We start from the raw sequence: 26293 nt of genomic DNA on the forward strand, positions 1-26293 counted from the left end.
TTTTAAACTCCTCTCTGGATTTTGCTATCACCACATCCTCAGACAGAGAGTTCCACAGTCTCACTGCTCTTACAGTAAAGAACCCTTTTCTGTGTTGGCGATAAAACCTGCTTTCTTCTAGATGGTGCGGATGCCCTCTTGTTACAGTCATAGTCCTGGGTATAAACAGATCATGGGAGAGATCCTTGTATTGTCCCCTCATGTATTTATACATAGTTATTTGATCTCCCCATAGCCATCTTTTTTCCAGGGTAAATAATCCCAATTTTGTTCGCATCTCTGGGTATTCCAGTCCCTTCATTCCATGTATTAGTTTAGTTGCCCTTCTTTGAACCCCCTCAAGCACTGTAATATCTTTCCTGAGCACCGGTGACCAGAACTGTGCGCAGTATTCCATGTGAGGCCTGACAAGTGCCTTATATAGTGGAAGGATAATGTTCTCATCCTTTGCCCCTATACCTCTTTTAATGCACCACAAGACTTTATTAGCTTTTGCAGCAGCTGATTGGCATTGGTTACTCCAGTTTAATTTACAATCCACAAGTACCCCAAGGTCTTTTTCCATCTCACTTTTTCCTAGCAGTACCCCGTTTAGTGTATATTGCTGATATCCGTTTCTCCTGCCCATGTGCATAACCTTACATTTATCAACATTGAACATCATTTGCCATTTTTCTGCCCGAACCCCTAGCTTATCCAGGTCCATTTGTAGCTGTACATTGTCCTCCATTGCATTGATTATATTGTATAATTTTGTGTCATCTGCAAATATTGATATTTTACTGTGTAGTCCCTCTATCAGGACGTTGATAAATATATTGAACAGAATGGGGCCTAATACTGAACATTGTGGCACCCCACTAGCAACGGTGGCCCAATCAGAGTATGAACCATTTATTACCACCCTCTGCTTTCTATCTCTGAGCCAATTCTTTACCCAGATACACACGTTTTCACCCAATCTGAGCTGTTTCATTTTATATATCAGCCTATTATGCGGCACGGTGTCAAATGCTTTAGAGAAGTCCAGATATACGAGATAAATGGACTCCCAGGTCCAGCCTAGAGCTTACTTCATCGTAGAAGCTGATCAGATTGGTCTGACATGATCGACCCTTCATGAATCCATGCTGGTGAGGAGTTATTCCGTTGTTCTCCTTGAAGTATTCTTCGATAGCATCTCTCAGAAACCCCTCAAATATTTTTCCAGTTACTGAAGTGAGACTTACCGGCCTGTAGTTACCACGCTCACTTTTGGACTCCTTTTTGTAAATTGGAACCACGTTGGCAATGCGCCAATCCAATGGTACAACCCTGGTCTTGATAGTATCCATAAATATTAGATATAGCGGCCTAGCTATCACATCACTTAGCTCCCTTAGTACCCTTGGGTGTATTCTATCTGGGCCTGGCAATTTATCGATTTTAATCTTCTTTAACCGGTTCTACTTTCTCCTGCGTTAGATATGCGATATTTTGTGTGGGTTCATTATGGTCCCCTGCATTTCATGTGGCAATTCCTTTTTGTTCATGAATACGCTTGAAAAGAAACTATTTAATAGGTTTGCCTTCCCTCCATCATCTTCAATGATTTCTCCTGCATTATTTGTTAAAGGGCCAGTGCTCTCGGTGCAAATTCTTTTGCTGTTAATATAGTTAAAAAATAGTTTTGGGGTTGTTTTTGCTCTCTTTGGCGATTAGTCTTTCTGCCTCCTCCTTAGCAATTTTGATCTTATCCTTGCATATTTTGTTTTTTTCCCTGTATGATTTTAGTGCTTCTTCGCTGCCTTCTTGCTTTAGAAGTTTGAACGCTTTTTCGTTTATTGCCCTCCTTACTGTCTTCTTGAGCCACAATGGTTTCCCTTTACTTTAAGTTCCTTTATTTTTGAAGGGAATGAACTGCTCGCATGAGGTGATTAGGATCCTTTTAAACTTTTCCCATTTGTCCTCTGTACTGATATTTTTGAGGACGTTGTCCCTATTAATGTTACCGATAGTAGTTCTGAGCTGATCAAATTTTGCTTTACTAAAGTTTCGTTTATTTGTCGCTCCCTGATAAGTCTTCTTATTGAATGACAGCTGGAAGTTGATTATATTGTGGTCACTGTTCCCCAAGTGCCCCTCAACCCGTACCCCCATTATTCAGTCCTGTCTGTTAGTTAGTACTAAGTCCAGAGTGACCCTCCCTCTAGTTGGCTCCTGCACAAGTTGGATAAGGTAGTTATCTTTAATTGTTCTCAAGAATTCATCACACATATCAGATTTTCAGGTTTCGTTTTCCCATGTTATATCCGGATAATTAAAGTCTCCATGATAATTACTTCGTTGCGGATTGACACCTCTTCTATCTGCCTTAATAATAAGGTCTCAGATTCTTCTGTTGCTCTTGGTGGTCTATAGAAAACCCCTACAAGGATTTTGTTATTTTTTTCTCCCTGTATTTTTACCCACAGAGATTCCACATGTTCATCTCCTACTCCTATATCCTCCCGTAGCCTCTGCATTAAGTACAATTTAATGTACAGACATACCCCTCTCCCCTTCTGGTTTCCACGGTCTCTTCTGAAGAGGCTGTAACCCTGTAAACTCACCGCCCAATCGCACTTATCATCAAGCCATGTTTCTGTTATTCCGACTTTATCATAGTTTTCATCAGTCATTCTCGCTTCAAGCTCACCAACTTTACCGATCAGACTTCTTGCATTCGTGGTCATAAAATTTATACAGTTTTTTTTGGACTTTAAATTCATTTTGTTACTAATGGTACTATTGCTGATCTGACAGTTCTAACTGTACTAACCCCACCTCCTGCTCGACACCCATTCCCATTGCTTAGACCCGGGTCGGTAGCTACGCTGACTACCCCCTTATTTCTCTTTTTACCCTCCCCTGTCCCTAGTTTAAACTCTCCTCCAGCCTTCTAGCCATCTTCTCACCCAGCACAGCTGCACCATCCCCATTACGATGCAGCCCGTCCCTACGGTAGAGCCTGTAGCTGACAGCAAAGTCAGCTCAGTTCCCCAGCAACCCAAATCCCTCCTTCTTACACCAACTCTGGAGCCACTTGTTTACCTCCCTAAGATCCTGCTGCCTTTCTAGTGTGGCTTTAGGTGCAGGTAGTATTTCCGAGAAAACTACCCTGGAGGTCCTCACCCTAAGCTTGGACTCTAAGTCCCTGAAAACATTTTTGAGGGCCCTCCATTGACCTCTAATTTGTTAATTGGTGCTAATGTGCACCATGACCGCTGGATCCTCACCAGCACCTCCCAGTAATCTGTCAATCCAATCCGTGATGTGTCGAACTCGAGCGCCAGGAAGACAACACACCGTTTGACGATCCTGGTCTTTATGGCAGATTGCCCTATCTGTCCCCCTTATAATTGAGTCCCCCACCACTAGGACCTGTCTAGCCTGTCCTGCGCTCCCCGTCCCCATCTCACTGGAGCAGTCATCTCCCTGGGGTTCAGAGGGCGTGTCGTGCTGCAGCAGTGCTGGCTCTGTAATGACATCCCCCTCATCTGCCAACTTTGCAAACTTGTTGGGTTGTGCCAGTTCAGGACTAGCCTCCCTGATTCTCTTCCCTCTACCCCTCCTTCTATCTGTCACCCAGCTAGCTGCCTGCTCCACCTGCTCTTCTGTACTACTATCCTCCCCCACCTCTACCCCAGCGACTGCCTGCTCAGTAAGCAGCAAACTCCTTTCCATGATGCCAATGGATCGCAGTGTTGCAAGTTGCTCATTTAGATCCAGGATTTGGGCTTCTAAATGTGTGACGTGCACGCATCTTGTGCAACAGTATGCACCCTCGATTGGCTGATCAAGGACCGCATATATTGCACAAGTAGCACACTGGATGACATTGCCAGGCAGGGAGCTCATCGTAATGGGGATCTACAATTTACTTGTGGAAGTAGTGAAGATAGACTTGCTCACACACCGCTCACACCTCGCCGCTTATGCGCAACCGCTCACACACCGCCGCCTATGTGCAACCATTCACACACTGCCGCCTATGCGCAACCTCTCACACACTGCTGCCTATGCACAACCGCTCACACACTGCTGCCTATGCACAACCGCTCACACACTGCCACCTATGCGCAACCGCTCACACAGTGCCGCCTATGCGCAACTGCTCACACACTGACGCCTATGCGCAACTGCTCACACACTGCCACCTATGCGCAACCGCTCACACACTGCCGCCTATGTGCAACCGCTCACACACTGCTGCCTATGTGCAACTGCTCACACACTTTTAAAAAATGTTTTAACTAACGCTCGCACTCTCACTCAATCCCCTAATCCTGCTGCACTTACACCTTGCACACAGACACTTATACACTCACACTCTAATACACTCTAATACCCCCTCCCTTAGTCACAGACACACACCTAAACCTACAGACACACACACACTAAGACACACACTTAGACCCACAGACACACACACACACACACTAAGACACACAGAGTATACTTATCAGTTCTGTTGGCAGCTCCTCCGCAGCTCCGGTGACGTCACCTACAGTCACACCGGCAGGACCTCTCTCCCGGCAGCTGCGCTCTCTGTCCTTCTGCTGCTCCGGGACCCGCTCCTCCGCTTCTGCCCGCCCATCGGCCAGGTCTTTTTCCATCTCACTTTTCCCTAGCTGTACCCCTTTTAGTGTATATTGGTGACATCCGTTTCTCCTGCCCATGTGCATAACCTTACATTTCTCCACATTGAACTTTATTTGTCATTTTTCTACCCAAGCCCCCAGCTTATCTAGGTCTTTTTGCAGCCGTACACTGCCCTCCGTTGTATTAATTACCTTGTATAATTTTGTATCTTCTGCAAATATTGATATTTTACTGTGCAGTCCCTCTATCAGGGATAAATGTATTGGACAGAATGAGGCTCCATGCTGAACCCTGTGGGACCTCATTTTATATATTAACGTATTATGCAACACGGTGTCAAATGCTTTACAAAAATCTAGATATACAAAATCAATAGACTCTCCCAGCTCCAGCATAGAGCTTACTTTGTTGTAGAAGCTGATCAAGTTAGTTTGACATGATCGTCCCCTGATGAACCCTTGCTGATGAGGAGTTATACCATTGTTTTCTTTGAGGCATTCCTGGATGGCATCTCTCAGGAACACCTTGAATATTTTTCCAATTATTAAAGTGAGACTTACTGGACTGTAGTTACCAGGCTCTCTTCGCGATCCCTTTTGTATATTGGAACCCCATTGGCAATGCGCCAATCCAATAAGTACTTAATTTTGGTATTGTTATATTGTGTACAGGGTATGCTTTATTTATATATCCTGTATAACTACATTTGTTACGTTGTTTTGGATACATTTGGCACTTTATTAACTTAATTTGCCATACTGATTAAGGATGATATACATACCTACCCTGTATAATGGTTTTCTCTGGAATGGGAATACAGCTCCCTCTTCTGCTTGGCTTTAACATCCTGTCCTGTTAATATGGGTGTCTTGTATTCTGTATACTAATAAAGATATATACACTACATGGACAAAAGTATTTGGACACTGCAGAAAATCAGCAAATATGCAAATACTGAGTTTGCTGAACAGTATGCTGGGAAGTGCATGGGTAAAATAAAAAGCTGTTCATTTTGTAATAACTATTCATTCATTCGATCGAGCCCTTGTGGGACGAACTGGAATGACAGGTACGACTCCGCCACCCATGTCCATCTTCTTGCCCAGACTTACAGAGAACTCGTGGAAAGTACGCCTCGATGTGTTGCCACTGCAATACAAGCTAAGGCCTTAGTCACACGGGCGTTTTTGTCGCGCGATTTGCGGATCGCATGACAGATGCGCATCCGCAAATCACGTGACCGGGGCCCAAAAATCGCCCGAAAATCTGCTCCTAGCCGCGTTTCATTAGAAACGGGCCGGAGCTGTCCAGCGCATTGCATTCAATGGAGCCGGCAATACAGCCGTCTCCATTGAAAGCAATGCACTGCGGGCGAGCGCGGGATGAATTGTCGGGAAGGGCTTAAATATATAAGCCCTTCTCTGCAACTCATCCAGAAATGTGTAAAAATATATATATATATATATATATACTCACCTTGTCCCGGCAGACGGAGTTCAGCACGGCCGGCCTGCAGTGGGTGTGAAGGGGGTGTGAGTCAGACCTGCCCCTGATTGGCTCAGCGCTGAGCCAATCAGAGGCAGGTCTCACTCACACCCATTTATGAATTCATGAATGGGTGTGAGTGAGAGCTGCCCCTGATTGGTCCCTGCGCTGAGCCAATCAGGGGCAGGTCTGACTCACACCCCCTTCACACCCACTGCAGGCCGGCCGCGCTGAACTCCGTCTGCCGGGACAAGGTAAGTATATATATTTTTTTTATTTTAACACATTTCTGGATGAATTGCAGGGAAGGGCTTATATATTTAAGCCCTTCCCGACAATTCATCCCGCGCTGTCCGGCAGCCCATTGCTTTCAATGGAGCCGGCTGTATTGCCGGCTCCATTGAATTCAATGGGAAAACATCATTCTTCTCTGCCACAGCTGTAACAGCTGTGGCAGGGAAGAATGATTTGTCTTCTATATGTTCTCAATGGGGTCAGTGCTGCTGCCGCCGGCCCCATTGAGTGCATATAGAGAAGAGAACAGGAATCGCAGATCGCAGATAGGTGCGATCTGCAATTTCTGTTCTATAATTCATCGGACGAGCGCATAAAAAACGCTCATGTGTCCGATACCATTGCAAAGCAATGGTTTAAAAAAATCACCGGACGCATGCGCATGCGCAAATCGCGCGAAAAAACGCCCGTCTGACTAAGGCCTCAAGGAGGGCCAACACGTTACTAAATAGAATAATAAAGCAGTTTTTTCTAAAAAAAATATGCAGAATCAAATACTTTTGTCCATATAATATATTTTACATTCATACATGTTTTATTTTGCCATGGTCCATTTTGGTGAGATATATAGTCACACCTGTCAAAACTGCATCCCCGGCTGTGAAGTCATGCCCTTTGTGCCCCCACACAGTAGTGCCTGTTAGCCAGATAACAGTTCTACAAAGTGGAAAGTGATATTGCAGTGCCGCTACGTCCAGTGATCAAAGATCACATGCCCTCTGACTAGAGTCGTCCATCTTTGTTTTTCTTCTCTATCTGGGCCTAGACCACTATAAAGACTTCTTCCAGTCATGACTTGTCTCTCCATACTCTTCCCATCTTCTTACCACAGTGCCTCCAGTGCCCATCACAGTGCTTCCCCATAGCACTAGTGCCTCAGTGGCCCCACTTACTAACAGTGCCCCCTGAGCCCCCACTTAGTAATAGTGGCTCTTCTGTGGATCCAGTCACTTATAGTACCTCCTCTGTGGTTCTACTACTATAGTGCTCCCAGCTCCTCTGCTCCAGTGATTCTGTCTGGTCCAGAAGCAGTAAAACTGGGATCTTCATCTCATACATTAGTGCCAGAAGCTGCGCTCTGCTAAAGACAGTGGGTGGAATCAGGGAGCTCAGTCTCCAATACGAGTGTCAATAATGGAGATGGCAATTTTACTGTTGGACCGGGTGAACTCACGGGAGCGGGGTAGGGGAATCAGGATATTAAGTATGCCTCTCGGGATGGTGGGACAGTCCCAAAATCCAGAATTATCCAATTTATTCAGAACAGTTAGGAAGTCTTGCCTGCAATGAGAGACAACAATATTAAAGTAACTGTCTGTCGGGCTGCTGTTTCAGCATATGGAGTCAGAATCACATAGCTTTACATATTTTGCAGTAGCATAGGATAGTATGGCAGATAGAGCCAGGGGCGCCGTGTCTATGAGGCAAGTTGAGTACTCTGCCTCAAGCGGTGCCCATTCCCAAATGTAAGGAGTCAGAATTCCACTGCCTGCATACAAGCCCCTCCTGGCAATCTACCTGACTGGGCAGATTCCCAATGGACTGCATTGCTGCCTGGGATCAGTGGACTGCCAGAATCGCACACTGTTCCTCTGGCTGAATTTGAAGTGCATTGTATCCCCATCTTTGAGGTGCAGATATAATTACCAGTGGCAGTACCTGTGCTGGGAGCCACTCTGGGCTCCCTGCACTGTGACCTGGCATCTTCTATGTGGAGCAAGTGCTGCGACAATGTCATCGTCTGTGGTGTTCCAAACGATGCCAGTCAGAGGAGGCCAGATAAAAGACGGGAGGATCCATGAGACAATGGGGGAAGTGAATAACTTTATTTTTTTACTAAGGGGGACAATATGGCTACTATTACAGGTGACATTATGGCTGACACGAGCGAGATTATAGTTGCAATCACAGGAAACACTATGGCTGATATTACTGGGGACATTATGGCTTTTTATTACTGCAGGAGGGCAGTATGGCTATGTATTACTACAGGGGACATTACGGCTATTTATTACTACAGGGGACAGTATAGATATTTATTATTACAAGGGGACAATATGGCTATATATTTCTAGAGGGGGACAGTATGGCTGCTATTTATTACTACAGGTGGAGAATACAGCTATTTATTACTACAGGGGGACAGTATGTTTATTTATTAATACAAGGGGACAACATGGCTCCTTATTTACTATAGAGGGACAACATGGCTCTTTATTAATACAGGGGGAAAGTCTGTCTCATTATTTACTACTGGGGGACAGTTTGGATCATTTTTCATTACAGTGCAGCCTGTTATTTATTACTTGCGGTGCTGTGAGTTGCACTGTTATACAGTATTTAGGGGAATCCATGTGTGGCACTATTTACCATTTATCTTAACATAGGGATTACAAATATGAAAAAGTAAAGAGCCAAAGTCATCTGTGTAGCAGCCTCTAAAGAGACAAGTTGTGTCCAGGACAAGTTGTCATGTCAGTTTGGACTGGATGCAGAAGGAAATAACAATGCTTATGAGAGATGATGTCACGTGGGAGTCACAATGTCTTTGTTTATTTTGTCACTGGCTGCCTCTGATCAGTCCTGTAGTCACTGGATGGTCTGAAGAATGATGATGGGTAGTAGCATTCTTGCTTGTGAACTGACAACTCCCATCATACTTTATCATTGTTCAGGTTGTATTAGAAAGTACAAAATGAAATTGCAGGGATTAACCTGACTTTACAGTTTATCCCTTCATTGATCTTGGTTCTGGAGCTCTATCTATGTAATGGGCTTGGTTCTGGTGCTATATTTAAGTACTGAGCTTAGTTCTGCTGCTGTACTTATCTGCTGAGCTTGGTTCTGGTGCTATATTTTGTGCTCATCATGGTTCTGGTACTTGATTTATGTACTTAGCTTAGTTCTAGTGCTGTATTTATGTACTGAAATGTATGATCAATCATAGAAAAGAAAGAGATCAGCAGCACTCACCACTATGCAGGAATATGGCGGAGTAACCAGAAAAAAAGGCTCACCTACATGACATACACGAATTAAATAGACAAGAGACACCACCCACCACCAAGTAAAATGTTATACAGGTGTGCAAACACCTACAAACCACATATCAGATGATGTCCGAGCTCCCTCTCCATCATGGCTTCCCCTTGTCTCCAAAAGTAAATAGCGCATGCGTGGGATCACCAGACTCGCAAGAGGTGAAAATCAGTTCCGCCTTGTAGCAGCTCCCCCAGTGCGCATGCGCAAGAGCCGCAGCCTTGCAGGATGTTGAATAACACATTGTATAAAAATAGACTGATGTAAGATCGCATGGGATAATGGGGATTGTAGTCCCCTATACTATACAGGTTTTCCTATATGTGGAATTGTGGCGCAGATGACTATACACATGCGCAGTTGGCTTATGCCGATTTAGTGTGCTGGTTGGCATTTTTCAGGGCTATTGCTTTTGCGCATTTGTGCAGCCTCTGCAGGGCTGAATTGGTGGTTGCCCTTTGTGTGCCTGGTGATTCCACGCATGCACCATTTACTTTTAGAGACATAGCGCTGATGGGTATGCGCAAGCGCAATCAGTCTATTTTGATGCAATGTGTTATGCAACATCTCACGAGGCTGCTGCTCTTGCGCATGCGCACGGGGGGAGCTGCTACAAGGTGGAACTGATTTTCACCAGCTGATTGTTTAACCAGCTTGAAAAAACCCATTGCAGGTTGAAATTTTGCTGGCGCCTATACCATGGACATAATAAAGGCTTTTTAACCTTTTTCAACTATGCGCTCTTGTGCTGCCTCTTTTCATAAACTTGTTCTAGTACGGTGTTAATGATCATAATAATATATATTCAGAGTATTACAAGTGTTTTATTGCATGATTAGTTTAGGGATAATTTTCTGCAGGGTGCTATGTTGCACCTTTCACATGCAGAATTTAATCACCAAGATAGGGAACATGTTAAATATTCGAGGCGCACCCCTGAAAGCATATCATCTGGATAATTCTCACACTGGCCTCCATCAAATGACCTGTGCAGGGTGATGAGAACTGGGTAGAAAAAATTGTTGAAGTCCTCATTTAGTGTATTTATCAAAAATATAACAGCCAATAATACTTTTAGCTCAAAAAGTAAAGCAAAACTTAGCGCAATTTTCATCAGTGAAGTAATGCTTTTTTGCTATTTGCCTCAGGCACTAGAAAGGCTAGGGGTTCCCTTGGATACAGCTCCCATTGAAAGGAATAGGAGCTGTTTCAGTTACATTAAAATAATTTTTTATGGTTGTTCCCACCCCTTCTGTTATCCTTTTTATTTGAGCCTCTCTTCCAAGTAGATGCTTCATCTTCATATATTACGTGCATAAAAACATTATATAAAATGTACCAAATCAAACATTTGCTACTAAATATGTACAATGTGATTGTTCCCAGCAGGAGAAACCAAGTAATCTTTTCGATATGATGCCTTTTAATGGCTAACAAAAATACATGATGTTATAGCGAGCTTTCGGACCTACTCAGGGTTCTTCCTCAGGGCTCAGTCACGCGGGCGCATCGGCGCCCGTGTTACTGCAGGTAGCAGACGGTCGTACCTGAAGACGGACGTCTCTCTGCAGCGCCGGAGGAAAGAACATGTGACCGGCTTCATCGTCGGTCATGTGTTCTTTCATCAGTGCTCCAGAGAGACGTCCGTCTTCAGGTACGGCCGTCTTCTTTCTGCAACAACGGCTCAGTCACAGGGGCGCATCGGCGTCGGTGTATGGGTGACGATGCGCCCGTGTGACTGAGCCCTCAGGCATAATGTGCTATAGATTTCTCATACTTCCCAGTCACGCATAAATCCTCTTGAAGAATTTAGGCCTCCGTTGAAAGTGTCAAAAGTTTTTATAAATTTGTACTAACAAATTCTTTTATGGCTTTGTGATTTGAAATTGCCTTTTAATATGATGACTTTCATGTGTTCTATGTTGTGTGTGCGGCTAGAAAAGTGCTCCGCCACAGGGAATTCTGTCTTTCTTTTCCTAATTCACTCTGACCTGGTGATCCCCTAACACTAATTCAGACCATAAAACTTTCAAATCTTTATCAGGGGACTAAGTATTTATTCATTTATCTACTCATCCTGTTTTAGTATTCTTTTAAGGGCTAATTAATTACATCCATGTCTGTGCCTTGTCATAACTATGTGTGTATATATATATATATATATGTATATATATATATGCATGGCTCTTCAGATCTATTTCATTATGCTTGAGGAAGAGCCCTGAGAGCTCCTAAAGCTCGCTATAACATCACATATTTTTGTTAGCTATTAAAAGGTATCATATCTACAAGATTACTTGGTTTCTCTTGCTGAGAACAAAAACATTTTGATCTACTGGCTAACATGGTACCAAACCTTTTTTTGATAATGTACACACACATGTAATATACACAAGCCCACAGGCTTTTTCTTGCACCACATTTTGATGCCTTTGTGTGACATTTGGTGGGTGACTTTGGTGTCATTAGATTTGTCACATCCTCACAACATTGTAAAAATCATAAAATTTGAGTATAGCCTGGTTTAGACACAACGATTATCGCTAAAAAAATCTTTTGAGTGATAATCATTGTGTGCTTTTTACAGCACAAGGTGATCGCTCAAATGTTATGCGGGGTCACTTGTCTTCTGCATCTAGCTGTTTCCCGCCTGGAGCGTCAGTCTGTTATACAGCCGAGCGATCCAAGTTGAGGATGCAGAAGACAAGCGGGGCCGCTTGTCTTCTGCATCCAGCTGTTCTCTGCTTGGAGCGCCCGGCTGTTATACAGCCGAGGGCTCCAAACGGGGGATGCAGAACACAGCTGTACAGCTGTGTACTTCATACCCCGCCTGTCTTCAGGGAGCTTAATACAGCTGAAACAATAGTATCAGCTGTATCCTGCTGTGAATTCCTGATAACTGATCCTCGATCAGCGATCAGTGACGACTTAACAAAAACTGCACAATGTCAGTGCAGTTAGACGCAATGTTTATCGCTCAAAAGATGGCTGTGAGCGATTTTTGAGCGAAAATCGTTGTGTCTAAATCAGCCTTATGATACACTGAGTGATCTGCGAGGCAAGGTCAAAGTTCCTATGTTAAGTCTAGCAGCGCTGTTGTGCTTCAACCAACAGCGCCGCTATGGAGAGTCAGGCGATGCTAAGTGGCGTTCATACCAGGGAGAGAGAGAGAGAAAGAGAGGGAGAGTGACGGAGTGAGAGAGAGAGAAAGGGAGAGAGAGGGAAAGAGAGAGAGAGAGGAGAATAGAGAGAGAGCTGGGGAGAGTGAGAGAGAGAGATGGAAAGAGGGAGAGAAGGAGAGAGAGGGGGGGGGGGAGAGAGATACATTGAAAATGTAGTTTATCCTGAAGTCCTTGCCAATTAAAATAATCAGTTCTTAAAATATTTACAACCATTTTTCCAAGCATTTTATGTTCACATAAATATAGTTTTTAAAATATACATAACTCTGGATATTCTTGAATATTTTATTATTTTACATTTCATATGAAAATATTTCATTTTGAGATACAGATGGTTACAGATGTCGTACAGCCAAGGGCTATTCCTAGAGCACAAAGCATATAGGTATAGGAAAAACCTTTTTTGGTGTTCTAAACTTACTTTTTAGAACAGGCAGAATGTAACGGTGTGCGCATTCACCATAGATTTGGGGGAGTATTCACCCAGATTTCACATTAAATCTGTGGCACAAATTTTCACCGTGTGAATATAGCCTTAAATATGCACATACAGGGCTTAGTCACACGGGCGCATCGGCACCAGTACACGGGCGCCGATGCGCCCGTGTGACTGAGTACTTACTGCAGGAAGAAGACAGCCGCACTTCAGGACTGACAACTCCCCGCAGCGTCGAAGAAAGAACACATGACCGGCAATGAAGCCGGTCACATGTTCTTTCTTCCGGCGCTGCAGAGAGACGTCCTTCCTGAAGTGCTTCCGTCTTCTTCCTGCAGTAACACGGGCGCATCGGCTAAGCCCACAATGTGTAATTTTCATTTAAATAAACTAAAAATATATCACAGCTATACAAGTTTGATTGTGAACGTATACATGTAACATACATGCAAAACATGTCAAATGAAACAACCAATGCTAGTAAAATAAGCTCTAAAAAGCTTCTAACCAGACAGAAAAAATAGTATTTTTACTTCATATCATCAATAACATAAATTAATGTATTTAGCTATTAGATATTGGGGTATATACAGAGTAAAGAGAGGCTTGAGACAGACCTCTCTTGGTGGTGGTTCAAGACAATACAGCTTCCAAACCCACTTACATACCAGGACAGAGAGTCCTGGTGCTCTCTTTGCTTTCCATTTTTATTTTTATTTTGAGATTTTAGCATCTCTAAAGGGGTTATCCAAGGGGAAAAAAATTATTGCTAACCAGGTCAGAGTGGTAAAAAAACCAAAAACACTAAAAGTCATACTCGCCTCATCGGATTCCTTACAACATCCCTTCCACTTCCCCAGATGGTTTTCAGTTCCAGCTGCAGCAGGGATGATGTCCTGGCAGCAGTACATATGACTGCTATAGCTAATCACCAGCCTGAGGGAGCCAGTGACTGTCTACGGGTGGTCACCTGTCACTGTAGTTGCTGATGTCATGACTAGCTCACTGCAGCAGGAAGCCCTGCTGGGGACCGGGCATTGGGAAATCGCGTGAATTGGAGGATGAGATGAAGTGAGCATGTTTTTTTATGCTTTCACTCCACACTGATTTGGTTTATCCCGCCCATAGAGAAGGGGAAATTGTGGGAATTTTAGCTTTGTCGTTGTCTCAACAATCTAGTGTTAATTCTTTTTGCCTGTATGCTCAATCCATTTTTTTATCCAAAGATGTAGCTAGGCTTTACTTAATCTGAAGCACAGGCGTTCATTGGCGCCTCCCTCCTGGTACCTAGGGTACATATCCAACTGGTCCCCCTTCAGCTATGTTGCCTAAAACAGCTATTATATTACTAGGTGTTCACACGTATAAGGTCTTTTTATAAGGCTACTTTCATGCTGTGTCTTTGCCTCCGCTCTTTCTCTCCGTTTTGGGCTTACAGCTCATATGTAAAAACCACTATTGAGACAGAACCCTGGAGAGAACCATAGTTTTTAATTAGTGAACATACGACCACTTTAACATATGTTTCAGAAGGTTTCCATCCTGCTTTTTAGTAGGATAGACTGGTAGACTCCACTTTTTGATCTTTCTAAAAAGCAGGAAAGTGATGGAAACCTTGTGAACTGGAGACCAAAGTGGTGTCTATTTCACACATTAAAGGCTAAGAGTAGGAGCAGAGGCAAAGGTGCAATGTGAATGAAACCTAACAGACCGCAAATGGAGATAGTTATTCTTGGATCAGTTGGTTTTTAAGACAATAACTTAGTAGTGATCACAAGGAGGCAAAGAGTAAAGAGCAAGGAGGCAGGATTGTTGGTATGCCCTCCACTTGTTTGTTTAGTAACAGGAGCTACTGTAACCTTTGTAGTTATTTTAGTTGTTGTAGCTGTTGTGGAGTTTGAAGCCATTGTAGAGTTTGAAGACATTGTAGTGTTTGAAGCCATCGTACTATTTGAAGACATTGTAGTGTTTGAAGCCATTGTAGTGTTTGGAGACATTGTGGTGTTTGCAGACATTGTAACATTTGGAGCTGCTGTACTGGAAACTATATGAAAAATAAAAGTGAAATAAAAATCAAAAGACGCAAATAAGTTAATTTTTACAAGAGAACATTCACATATAAACATATATTATTCACATTTTATTTTTAAATCTTTAGACGTGTTTTCTACAGAGATGCACGTACATTGATGTGATACATCACCAATGTCTTCCAGTGTTGTCCAGAGATTGTCATCACCTGTTCACAATGAGTCTCAAACTAATGCCTCTGTCTTAATCATACACATTAGGGTTCTATTACACGTGTGCAGCTTCAGCTGGCACAAGCATTTTCCCAAATTGATAAGTTGCACTTGTAAATGTAGGGGAAGCCCCACAATTACCTCTATTATACAAGCATTAACAGAACTTATGTAGTAGCACCCTGAGGTTAATTGTCCTTTCATAAAATTATCCATATTACAGTATAGATAACACCAAATAACTCAAACACAAGAGAGAACATACAAATTCCACTCTGATGTTGTCCTAGGTCAGATTTGCACCCAGGACACCAGTTAACCACTGAGCCACCATGCTTCAGTCAGTTCATTAAAATGCTACAATACTGAAGATTCTATAACACTATCATTAAGGGTACTTGCGTATTAATGACTTCTCTAATAGGTAAAAGATTAAGAAGATGAGTTTCACAAGTGCTCTGCTCATTAAATAAAGACACAGACAGCTTGGTTACTGACAAATCTGTTCTTTTCGAGAAAAATTAGTATGAAGCATGCCTTGTAACAAGCAGCTTTCAGAAGACTTGTTATAATGAAGCTTGAAAAGGCTACAAAAGCACAGCTAAAAACCACGGTTAGATTGTTGTTACTCTCTCTAGGATGGAGGTCCTCTTAAGGCCATCCAAAGACCACAATGGACAATCCTGAAAGAAGTGAGAATGAACCCTAGGGTAATATGAAAAAACCTACAGAAAACTCTACAACTGCAAATACCTATGTTCATGTGTCTACTATTAGTAAAACACTGAGCAAGATTGGGGTTCATAAGACACCACAAAGGAAATAGCTGTTGTCCCGAAAACATTGTGTTCCATCTCAAGTTTGCTTGAGACCACCTGGATGTTTAACAATGCTTCTGGGAAAATATTCTAGGGACAGACACATGAGTCAAAAGTGGAACTTCTTAGTATGAATACACAACACGATGTTTGGAGGAGAAAGAACACAGCACACCAAAACCTCATCCCAAATGTGAAGCAGGGTGGAGGCAACATTGTGGTTTGGAAATGCTTTTGCTGCATCAGGGCCTGGACAACTTACAATAATTGAGGGAACAATGAATTCTCAGGTGGTAAAAAAAGATTTAACAAAAGAATGTAAGGTCAGTAGTCCATGACCTCAAGCTGAAGAGACATTGGGTGATGTAACAAGCCAAGACTTAAATTACAAAGTGAATCAACTAAAATATGAGCAATGATGTGCCACAGTGATCTAACTGACCCAGAACAACAGATATATTTCCACAATGACTATGCAGTGTACCTTGTATTAACTGGGGTTTAATAACCAAAGACTGAGCAGCATGCCTCCGATGACCCATGTCATCACCAATAATGCCTCACATGGGCCCAGAAGAGATGTCAATAGACCTTGGACACATGACTGAAGGTCATCTGGAGTGACGAGTCTATAAACTATATGAATGGTAAGGCCTGCATCTGGTGTAAAGAGCATGAAGTCATATCTAATGGGTGCACTGTTGGGATTCAACAGGTCGGTAATGGTGTTATGGTCTAGGAAATGTTCTCCTCACTTGGCCTAGCCTTGTTGGTCATCAAAGCACAATTTGTGAATGGTGAATTCTACAGTGCCCTTTTAGCTGACTATCTGTACCCATATCTTCAGGAAGTCTTTCCCAACCACAGTACCGTCTTTCAACAGGACAATGTTCCGTGTCATCGAACTTGGATCACTAGGAAGTGGTGGGAGGAACCTGACAATGAATTCAGAACACCTTGACCCCCAAAATCACCAGACTGTAAGCTCATTGAACATGATAGGGATATGCTAGAAGGAGCTGTGAGATCTGCTAATACTTATCTGCAGAATGTGCACCAATTGACAGTGTTGCTGCAGTAGGCATAGCTCAAGTTAAGTATAGAGAATGTTAGTTACCTTGTGGAATCTATTTTTTAACATCTGAAAACCGCGGTTGCCCAAAAAGGTGGAATAACCCATTATGAAGTACATGTTCCTAATGCAGTGATTGTTCAGGGCATATATAGTATCCATGAACAAAGGGTGTAAATGAAAAAAATAGAAACTTTACATACCTGTATTATCATTTAAAGTTCTCTGAGCCAGGTACACAGAAGATTGGTTATTTACTAAAGCACTGAAATGAAAATAAAAGTAAAATAAAATGTACGTTTTTGTATAGATGAGATTCTTAGGCTTCATTTACATAACATTTAGGTCCCCACCCAGCCTTCCTGTTCAGGGTTTCCATCTGAAGTGCCAAAAACAACATTCAGACACAACCCTGAAAGGCTCTATAGCAGGGGTGTCAAACTCATTTTCACCAAGGGCCACATCAGCCTTATGATTGCCTTCAAAGGGGCAATTGTAATTGCAAGACTGTATAGTAATAGTGGCCCAAGTAGCAATAGTGACCCCCATAGTGGCCCCAATAACAATAGTGACCCCTCATTGTGACTCCAATAGCAATAGTGAGTCCCCCAATGTGGTTCCAGAAGCAATAGTGACCCTGCCATTGTGGTTCCAGTAACAATAGTGAGCCCACCATAGTGGCTCCAGAAAGCAATAGTGACCCCACTTCATGACCCCAGTAGCAACAGTGAACCTTCCATAGTATCTCCAGTAACAATTTTAACCCCCTATAATGACTCCGGTAGTAATAGGTAACTACATTGTGCCCACAGTAATAATAATGACCCCTATAGTGTACCCAGTAATCATAGAGACCCCTATAGTGGCCACAGTAGTAATAGGGTCCCACATAGTGGCTTTAGTAAGAATTTTTTTTTTTAGTGATCCCCTCATGGTGGCCCCAGTGTAGCAATAGTGATCCCACCATAGCCACCCCAGTAGTAATAATGACTCCCATATTGGCCCAATAATAATAGTGACCCCCATAGTGCTCTCAGTAACAATAGTGACCCCCCATAGTGATCCCAGTAACAATAGCGACCACACCATAGTAGCCCCAGCAACAATAATGACGACCCTATTGTAGCCCCAGTAGCAATAGTGACTCCCCACATAGTGGCTGGGTGAGTGAAATGCCTGTTAGGTTAATGCATGTCCAGAAGACCATATAAAATGAGGTGCCATGCCAGATTCATCCTGTGGGCCTTGTGTTTGACATGTGTGCCCTATATGCTGCCATTACTGAAACAGAGACCAAAGCTGCAAGACCACTGAGCTGCTAAATACCCCCTCCCTTCTGCTCTGATTGAGAACTGTATCGGTCTCCTGGTTGGATGCTACAGCTGTCGATCAGAGCTGAGAAGCAACTGAATGGAAAGAGCCGAGAGAACTTCAGGGTGAAGGAAAGCCTTCAAAGCACTTTCTGGAGCTGCAAAAAACGTTAATTCTCTCACTGCTGCTAAAAAACATTTCATACGCACATCTATGTTTAAACCCCACTCCATGGCCCCTACCTAGCACTGTCAGCTGATCACAGGGGGCCTGGATCAGCAGATCCTCGCTGACAGCTACAGATACAGCAAAGTTTAACTTGATCGTAATAACTTTCAATGACAAGTTATTGTAGTTTAAGTCATTGAAAAGCTGTTTCCATCTTATCCTAAAGTTATTCTGACATCAGGTTCATGCTGCCCAAACGGCGGGCAGCCTTAACCCGGGACAGCAAGGGCATAACTATTAGGAATGCAGGGATGCGTTTGCACCTGGGCCCAGGAGCCTTAGGGGGCCCATAAGGCCTCTCTTCTCCATATAGGGAGCCCAGTACTATGAATAAAGTATTATAGTTGGTGGCCCTGTTACAGATTTTGCAATGGGGTTCAGGTTACGCCTCTGCGGGACAGATATGCCTATTGCTCTCATGTACAGATGCGGACAAATTTTACCTTGATTGTGATAGCACAGAAAATTATTTCATCTTAACTCATTAAAAAACATTTTTATCTTATCTTAAGACAAACTAAACCCATTCTAAAGTAATTCAAAGTGTAAATAAACCACTCTGACATGACATCACGTTAAAAGGCAGGCTAAAGCATAACCCAACTGTATGCTTTATTCTGAAACTTTCCTGCAGTAAAAACATACTTTGAAATTTGACTCAAAATGGAGCTAAGAGTCATGGAAGCGGTGGGACCATGCCAAGTTCTTCCCTGGCTCACCATTCAGATTGACAGCTCTCTTTTTGTGTATAGAGAGAGAGCTGTGACTCTAGATGATGCTGCATGGAGAAGCCAGCGCGGCCCACCTCTGTGACTCAGAACTCAGTTGTGAGCCAAACTTCAAATAAGTATACCTGCCCCATGTTTGTGCTGTCTGTGGTTCTGATTCTGATGACAGCATCCCTTTAACACAACACAATCCATTGAAAAGCAATTGAAAGGGCAAATAAATTGTGGCACATGGGCCATATCACCATTTTTTTTTTTGCATTAATTAAACCCAGAAAGAGAAACATATTACATTTTTCTAATCACTTTTCATTTTCTGATTATAGAATATTTTATTGTGCTATCTTTACATGACTATGAGGGCTGACAACTTTCCTAAACTGCATTTAAATTTATTGCATTCAGCAGATATGTTTTACAGCAGTCTCATGAACCATTCACACAATGGACAAGAGGCGACCCATTGACTTATATGGAGACTGTTCTAGACATGCTCTGTGGCCTATGCAGAGATCTTTTTGCAAGGAGGGGAGTCGATAGTCACAGATAATCACCTATTGTAAATGGTGGATCCCGTGTTATCTCCATATAGGTTTTACCATTTAGTGTAATCCTGTCTGTGATATCGGTAAGACAACTGCTGCATTTTTCCCCCTATATATTAGGAAGTATCAGCCTATTATAAGGCTGCAGTGTACAGTGTGAAAAGTGCAGGATTTTAGGATTTTTTTTAAAAAAAATACAAATTGTGACTGAAAATTAAAAAACAAAAAGTCACCAAAAATTCTTTAAAAATATGTTTAACACAAAAATATGATGTATATAATAGGTCATTTTCTGATGACACATTCCCTTTAACATGTTAAGAGTCAAGTTAAACTTTGCCACATGTGGATGTCCCATCCTGAGGTTGGCTCTCCGATAGTTAAGAGGTGGACAACCCCTTTAAAACACAAAATGGTAACAAGAAACACATTTCTTATGGAAAATATGTTACCATTCTCCATCTTTGGTTCTTATTTTGGAAACTGTTGAAGGCAAAGAGAGACTATAACTATTGCCTTATACTATGACTACATCAGTAGCTTACAAGATAAGGAGGAATATGTCTTTAATAAATAGACTACTCTACAAAAGTTGTCTTAGGAAAACAGCCCCATTTGTAAACGTATCCTGTTCCAAAAGCCCCTGTCGATTAACTAGTATTGTCTGGAAAAGCTTCAGCCAGACATTTCCTATTTAGCGACCACCGGAGAGGAAATGTATTGCATGCCAGATGTTCAAATGAAAGACGATGAAAGTGGTACAAGTGAGCCCAGGATCCCGGAGAGTGAAAGCTGCTCCTTGTTAGCAAATCCCTGCTCTGGCTCAAAGGAGTGTCCCTGTCTGTAATGTACATATACCATTCTAGAGCATATGGAAATAGATGAACTAAGTAAGTCAACCCCTTTAAGAAAATAAAGTACAGCAGAAGTCTTTTCCTAATTTCCAACCCTACTGTAGACTATATTATGTAATTCAATAATTCATAGACTTCAAAACTCTGTCTAAGCAAGTTTGCTTCTAATTATCCAAGTATATACCTTTCAATATGTCAAGGCTACGCTCACCTTGACTTTTAGTCATATCTCTATGTTAGTTAACATTGATTTTTCTTTTTTTCCCCCACACTTCTGTCTTTATGATTTTGACCTTCAAGTGTGCAAAGGTGTTGCAAATCCAGACAGCCAAAACAAAACTCTTCATAAGACCATTATAAGACCTAAGTAATTGTTACATAGGCAAGATACATACCAGAGGGTATTAAACCTACAACATCAGGTAGGAACAAGCGCAAAATTTACATATATAAGCCAGACAATAAACATATAGCAAAACAGAATGAAAGACCCATGAGAGTGGTGAACATAGCTGGTGTAGGACTAATCACAATCAGCCCCCCATGAGACATTAAACCCCTAACACCGAGGACAAAGCAAGTAAACAGAAGAGAAGAATTTGTGGCAGCAAGCAGCGATGCAGTAAAAACTTCTTCCTTTATTACTCCATACACATACGACGTTTCGATCAACACAGTGATCTTTGTCACTGTGTTGATCGAAACGTCGTATGTGTATGGAGTAATAAAGGAAGAAGTTTTTACTGCATCGCTGCTTGCTGCCACAAATTCTTCTCTTCTGTTTGCACTACTTTGGGGTCTCAGGATCCGGATCCCTTTTGTGGCGTGCACAAGGTTGGTCCCACCCTGTGGGTTGAGTGGAGTAGTGCTGCCCTGAATTGTATTATATGACAAAGCAAGTAAAGGCATGAGTTTGCTACTAAGGAAAACTATGAGGGTGCCTTGACTGTAGAAAAGTGCCAACCCCAATTAATAGGGTCATAATGAACTACAAAGCATCTAGCAGGAACATACTGTAGAGACCTTTGTCCAACTTATGGTATGAGGGAAAATGTTAATTAGATAAAGGTAGGGTATTAACCAGCGTCCACAATACTGTCTACTTTCTCAGGGATCCCAGACCTTCAGTCTTCCAGCCACTCTAAGCACCAAATGCCTAAGGGAATACCACAATGTATATAGAACCATATAGATCCACCAGATGAGCAGCTCCACTTCAGCTAATAGACAGTGTAGGCAGGTTTTGGGGGCCAGTTGTAACAGTAATATTTCTAAAGGCGAGAAAAAGTTATGACTTACCTGATGTTAACAGAATTTACACTTAAGTTAGATGGTGACGTCCAGGTGGCAACAAGTGAAGTGGTTTCAGATACTGTACGAGAAACTCCAAATCCCTCAGTACAATTAGAAGATGTGTTGGTAATTGACCAGTTCCCCATTGCAACGCCGTTTGCCATAGCCTGGAACAGAACCTGAACACTTGCATTTTCTCTTGAAGACAACGTTACTGTGAAAAAGAATAAAAAAAGTTAGTCTTCATCATCCCCGTCTGTTTCTGTACTTCATTATTGACCATTGGAATTGCTCATGGAAGGCTCATTTTGGGACAATGGGTCTACAGCCATACTGGTAGAGAATTGGTCTCATGAATATTGGCAGACAAGAGTGAAGTAATTATCACTTACCTGTGTATTCAGAGGCACTGGTAAGATTCCCTGGAGACACCGTCAAATTAAAGGGTGACGGTTGCTCCATGTTACTACTGGCAGATAGTGTGCAAACATCCTGAGCCTCTGCGTATAGTGCAGCGACAACTACTCCGAGAAAGAGAAGGGATGCAGATCTGGTGAGTAGCATTCTGTCTTCTGTATAGTTCCTCAGCAGTTGTGAGCCTTTCTAGTGTTAGTGTCCTTTATAACCAGCTGTTGTGAGACTGTAATTAAAAAAGGCAGGGCAGGGATGGTGCGTCCTCTTTGTACTATTTGACTTCCTCATGCTTCTCATACTGTGAAATATCCATCTATGTCAATACATTGTGTATTTACAGTCACGGCCAAGTGACAAAGAGCTATTTCCCAAAAACCAGATAGCGTTGGTATTGTGGATTGGTGGAACTTGATCCGAAAAGTAGTTTTTGCTACAACCAAAAAGGGACAGCTTATGCAAAGCCTTGATAACACCATCCACATGTATGCAAAAGCTAATAGAATGGACCGTTCAGAAACAGAGATATGGGAGATGAAGTGGAGATCACATTTGCAGAATTTGTTTGCATATCCTTTCATTCTTTTTCTGTACAATTTTTCCACATATGTTCTATATGTCGATCATCTCATGGCTTTTAGGGACCTTTCTCATGGGATGGAATTGCCTGTAAGATGTTCCTCAGATTTTGCCAATTAGCGTGGATTGTGTTGTGTTAGTAACTGCGGAATGCGTTCTGCGGAATGTCTTGCAGAATTTCTAGCTAGTTTTTCCGTAGGGTTTAATTGCGGGTTTACATCTCCTGTATGTTAGAAATCCGCTAAAGCAATTCCACAAGACGTCCTTAATTCTGTAGCAGAAAGTTTTCCCGCTGCAGAATTGAACCTTGCAGTTTTGAAGTAAAGATCCACGGATTTTAATGGATGCGGAATTCAGGACACATAGGGATAACATTGTGATGCAGAAATGTCCACAGAGACTAATTCTGTCCCGTCTGAAAGGTCCCTTAGTGCTTGTTAACACGGGTGTATTTGCGCTGCCTTTTATGAGTGCAATTTTTGCGTAAGTAATACACAATGAATAGGACTAGAGATGAGCAAGTATACTCGCTAAGGCACATTACTCGAGCGAGTAGTGCCTTAGCCGAGTATCCTCCCGCTCATCTCTAAAGATTCGTGGGCCGACGGGGAGCCACGGGGGAGAGCGGGGAGGAACGGAGGGGAGATCTCTCTCCCTCCCTCTCTCACCTGTCACCGGCGCCGGCAGCCGAATCTTTACAGACGAGTGGGAGGATACTCGGCTAAGGCACTACTCGCTCGAGTAGTTAGCCTTAGCGAGTATACTCGCTCATCTCTAAATAGGACCCAATGATTTCAATGGGTTCATTCACATGAGCATATTTTTGCATGCAATGTTTGATTGCGTGTAAAAACACGCGGTATGTCCTATTTTGGTGCATACTACACACTGCATGTGCAACTATGCTCGCTGCTATAGAGGGTAGTTGCGCATTAATGTTTTTTTTTCTCGGAGTGTTCAAACTTCACACTATTCAATGTAAGTTTGAATTTTAAAAAAGTGTCAAGATCTTTCTCGCACATAGAAAAACTAAGTGAGAGACAGATAGGGCAAGTCCTATCTTTTATCACCTGTATCATTAAGGGCAAGAATACCGTTAGTGAAAACGAAACCATTGAGATCAAGAGTTTTGTTTTGTCCTGTTTTGCGGGCGTGATAATGGGACATATACGCGCCCTTGAGTTTAAGACCTTCTGAGTCTTCTCTCTGCTCCCCCCATCCGAGTCTCTTTGTATAGACATGTCATCATGAACATGACAGGCAATCAAAGGCTGTCGCAGTCTCATGTCATTGCTGAAGTTCAGGAGAGACTAGTGGGGGAGCAGGTAAGACTCTATGCAGAGGGGGAGAAGATGCAGGAGGAAAGTACCCTTTTTATGCCTTTTTCTTCTGGTCCTGATGTGCAGCGGCACATTTTCAAGCAAATTTGCACCAAATTTGTGAGCTTTCCACCCAGGGGCGTAATTATAGGGGATGCAGGGGACTCAATTGCTGCCAGGCCCAGGACCCTTAGGGGACCATAAGGCTTCTCTTCTCCATAGAGTAAGCCTAGTAGTATGAATAAACCATTATAGTTTGGGGCCCTGTTACAGATTTTACATTGGTGCCCAGAAGATTCAAGTTACGCCCCTGATTCCACCCTTTGTGGATATGCCTTTAGTCCAGTTGCAGACGAGTATATTACAGCTGCATTTCTGTGTCCATAATGCGGATGATTGTTTCAGATGATCATGGGTATCCTGACCAGAACACTGAGCGCCATAAGAGTCTATAATGCTCGTAAATCGGGTCCGGTGTAACAAGCGATCAATGCGGAACATGCGCCTTTATTATGGACATATAAAGGTGCTCATAATATATTTGTGTGAAACTAGCCTAATGAGGCCGAATTCACAAGAGCGTATGCATATTTGTGTACGTTTTCATGCATTGAATGTTGCGTATTTGCGTGCGCGACTGTATTTTGTACCGTGCTGTGTGCGTGCAAGCTGTGCACAATTGCGCGTGCAGAAAAACGTCCATTGATGCTCTCAGCTATTAAACTGGCCTATTAGTTTATTGAGTTCAAGATCTGTTCTTTCGCTTCACAAATGCACAGGAAAACAGAGAATGATGCATTTTTTCTTGTGCAACGGAACTGCGCACACTAGATATCTGTATGTGAACATACGGACTGAAATCAATGTGTTCTGTTTTCTGCGTATCTCATGCACAAATTTTTGTGAGCAAATATGTGCTCGAATATGTCTGTGTGAATACGGCTTTAGCCCGGCTTCACATGACCGGATTCCAATTGTGGAGTGTGTCAACATGGAGGAGTTGCAGCAAATCACATGCATTGAGGGCTCAGTCGTATGGGCGCATCCGGGCACCAATGTGCCCGTCTTCCTGCAGGATAAGACCGCCGCACTGCAGCTACGGACGGCTCTCCGCACCACCGGCAGAAAGAACACATGACCGGCTCCATTGCCGGTCTTGTGTTCTTTCTTCCCGCGCTGCGGAGAGTCATCCGCACTGCAGGTGCGGCCGTCTTCTTCGTGCAGGAAGAAAGGTGCATCGGCCCCCGGATGCGCCTGTGTGACTGAGCCTTGAAAAGGTATCTACTTCCAATGTTCCCTTTACAATCGTGGAAATGAATTGTGTATTCTGCGAGCCGAGGAAAAATCTTAGCATGCTCTATTTTACTGCAGACTTCGCTCGCTGATGGCCTCCATTGAAGTCAAAGGAGGCCGTCCGACCCACAGACCATCCACAATTAACATTGCGAATGGGCCGCGGATACTGCGTCGTCGCCTAGCATTGAAAATTGTACTAGTTTTTGTACTTCCCTGTCAATGAACAGAGAAATGAAAATGAGAAGACAGAATTGTCGGTGCCTGAAGATCACAAACAAGTTATAAGCAAAATCCAGAATCAATCGATCAGAGTTTTAAAAAGTTTTCCTGGCATTAAAGCTTAGAACTGGAGTAAAATCTACTTTACGTAGCATTCATGCGTATTTTCTAAAGTTACTGCATTTTTTTTTAAATTCAAATTATTAGCATTATGAACAATATTCAAGGAACACTCCCTAAAACGAATAAGAAGGAAACACCCTGGAAATGGAATTCTTTCACACGCCAACTAGTAACCTGTCAGCTTATGTTAGTTTC

The 26293-nt window shown here is 42.8% G+C and overlaps 1 protein-coding gene across 1 annotated transcript; it reads right to left on the bottom strand.

The window, feature by feature from the left end:
• Positions 1-12894: 12894 nt before the first annotated feature.
• Positions 12895-22773, bottom strand: LOC136632195 (placenta-expressed transcript 1 protein-like). The gene is made up of 4 exons (XM_066606906.1): positions 22544-22773; positions 22158-22365; positions 17396-17457; positions 12895-15103 (listed from the first exon to the last, which is right to left on the bottom strand). Exons 1-4 carry the CDS (start codon positions 22713-22715, stop codon positions 14808-14810), a joined length of 738 nt encoding a protein of 245 aa, XP_066463003.1. The 5' UTR covers positions 22716-22773; the 3' UTR covers positions 12895-14807.
• Positions 22774-26293: the final 3520 nt, after the last annotated feature.

The sequence above is a fragment of the Eleutherodactylus coqui genome, chromosome 6 (genome assembly GCF_035609145.1).
Source record: "Eleutherodactylus coqui strain aEleCoq1 chromosome 6, aEleCoq1.hap1, whole genome shotgun sequence".
NCBI lineage: Eukaryota > Metazoa > Chordata > Amphibia > Anura > Eleutherodactylidae > Eleutherodactylus > Eleutherodactylus coqui.

What these genes read in the sequence shown, in the direction of transcription:
- LOC136632195 (XM_066606906.1), bottom strand. Translation starts at nt 22,715, where the DNA reads ATGCTACTCACCAGATCTGCATCCCTTCTCTTTCTCGGAGTAGTTGTC. An exon ending in CAGTGCCTCTGAATACACAG is followed by an intron (nt 22,366 to 22,543) that starts GTAAGTGATAAT and finishes TCTTTTTCACAG; the next exon opens with TAACGTTGTCTTCAAGAGAA. An exon ending in GTAAATTCTGTTAACATCAG is followed by an intron (nt 17,458 to 22,157) that starts GTAAGTCATAAC and finishes TTTTCATTTCAG; the next exon opens with TGCTTTAGTAAATAACCAAT.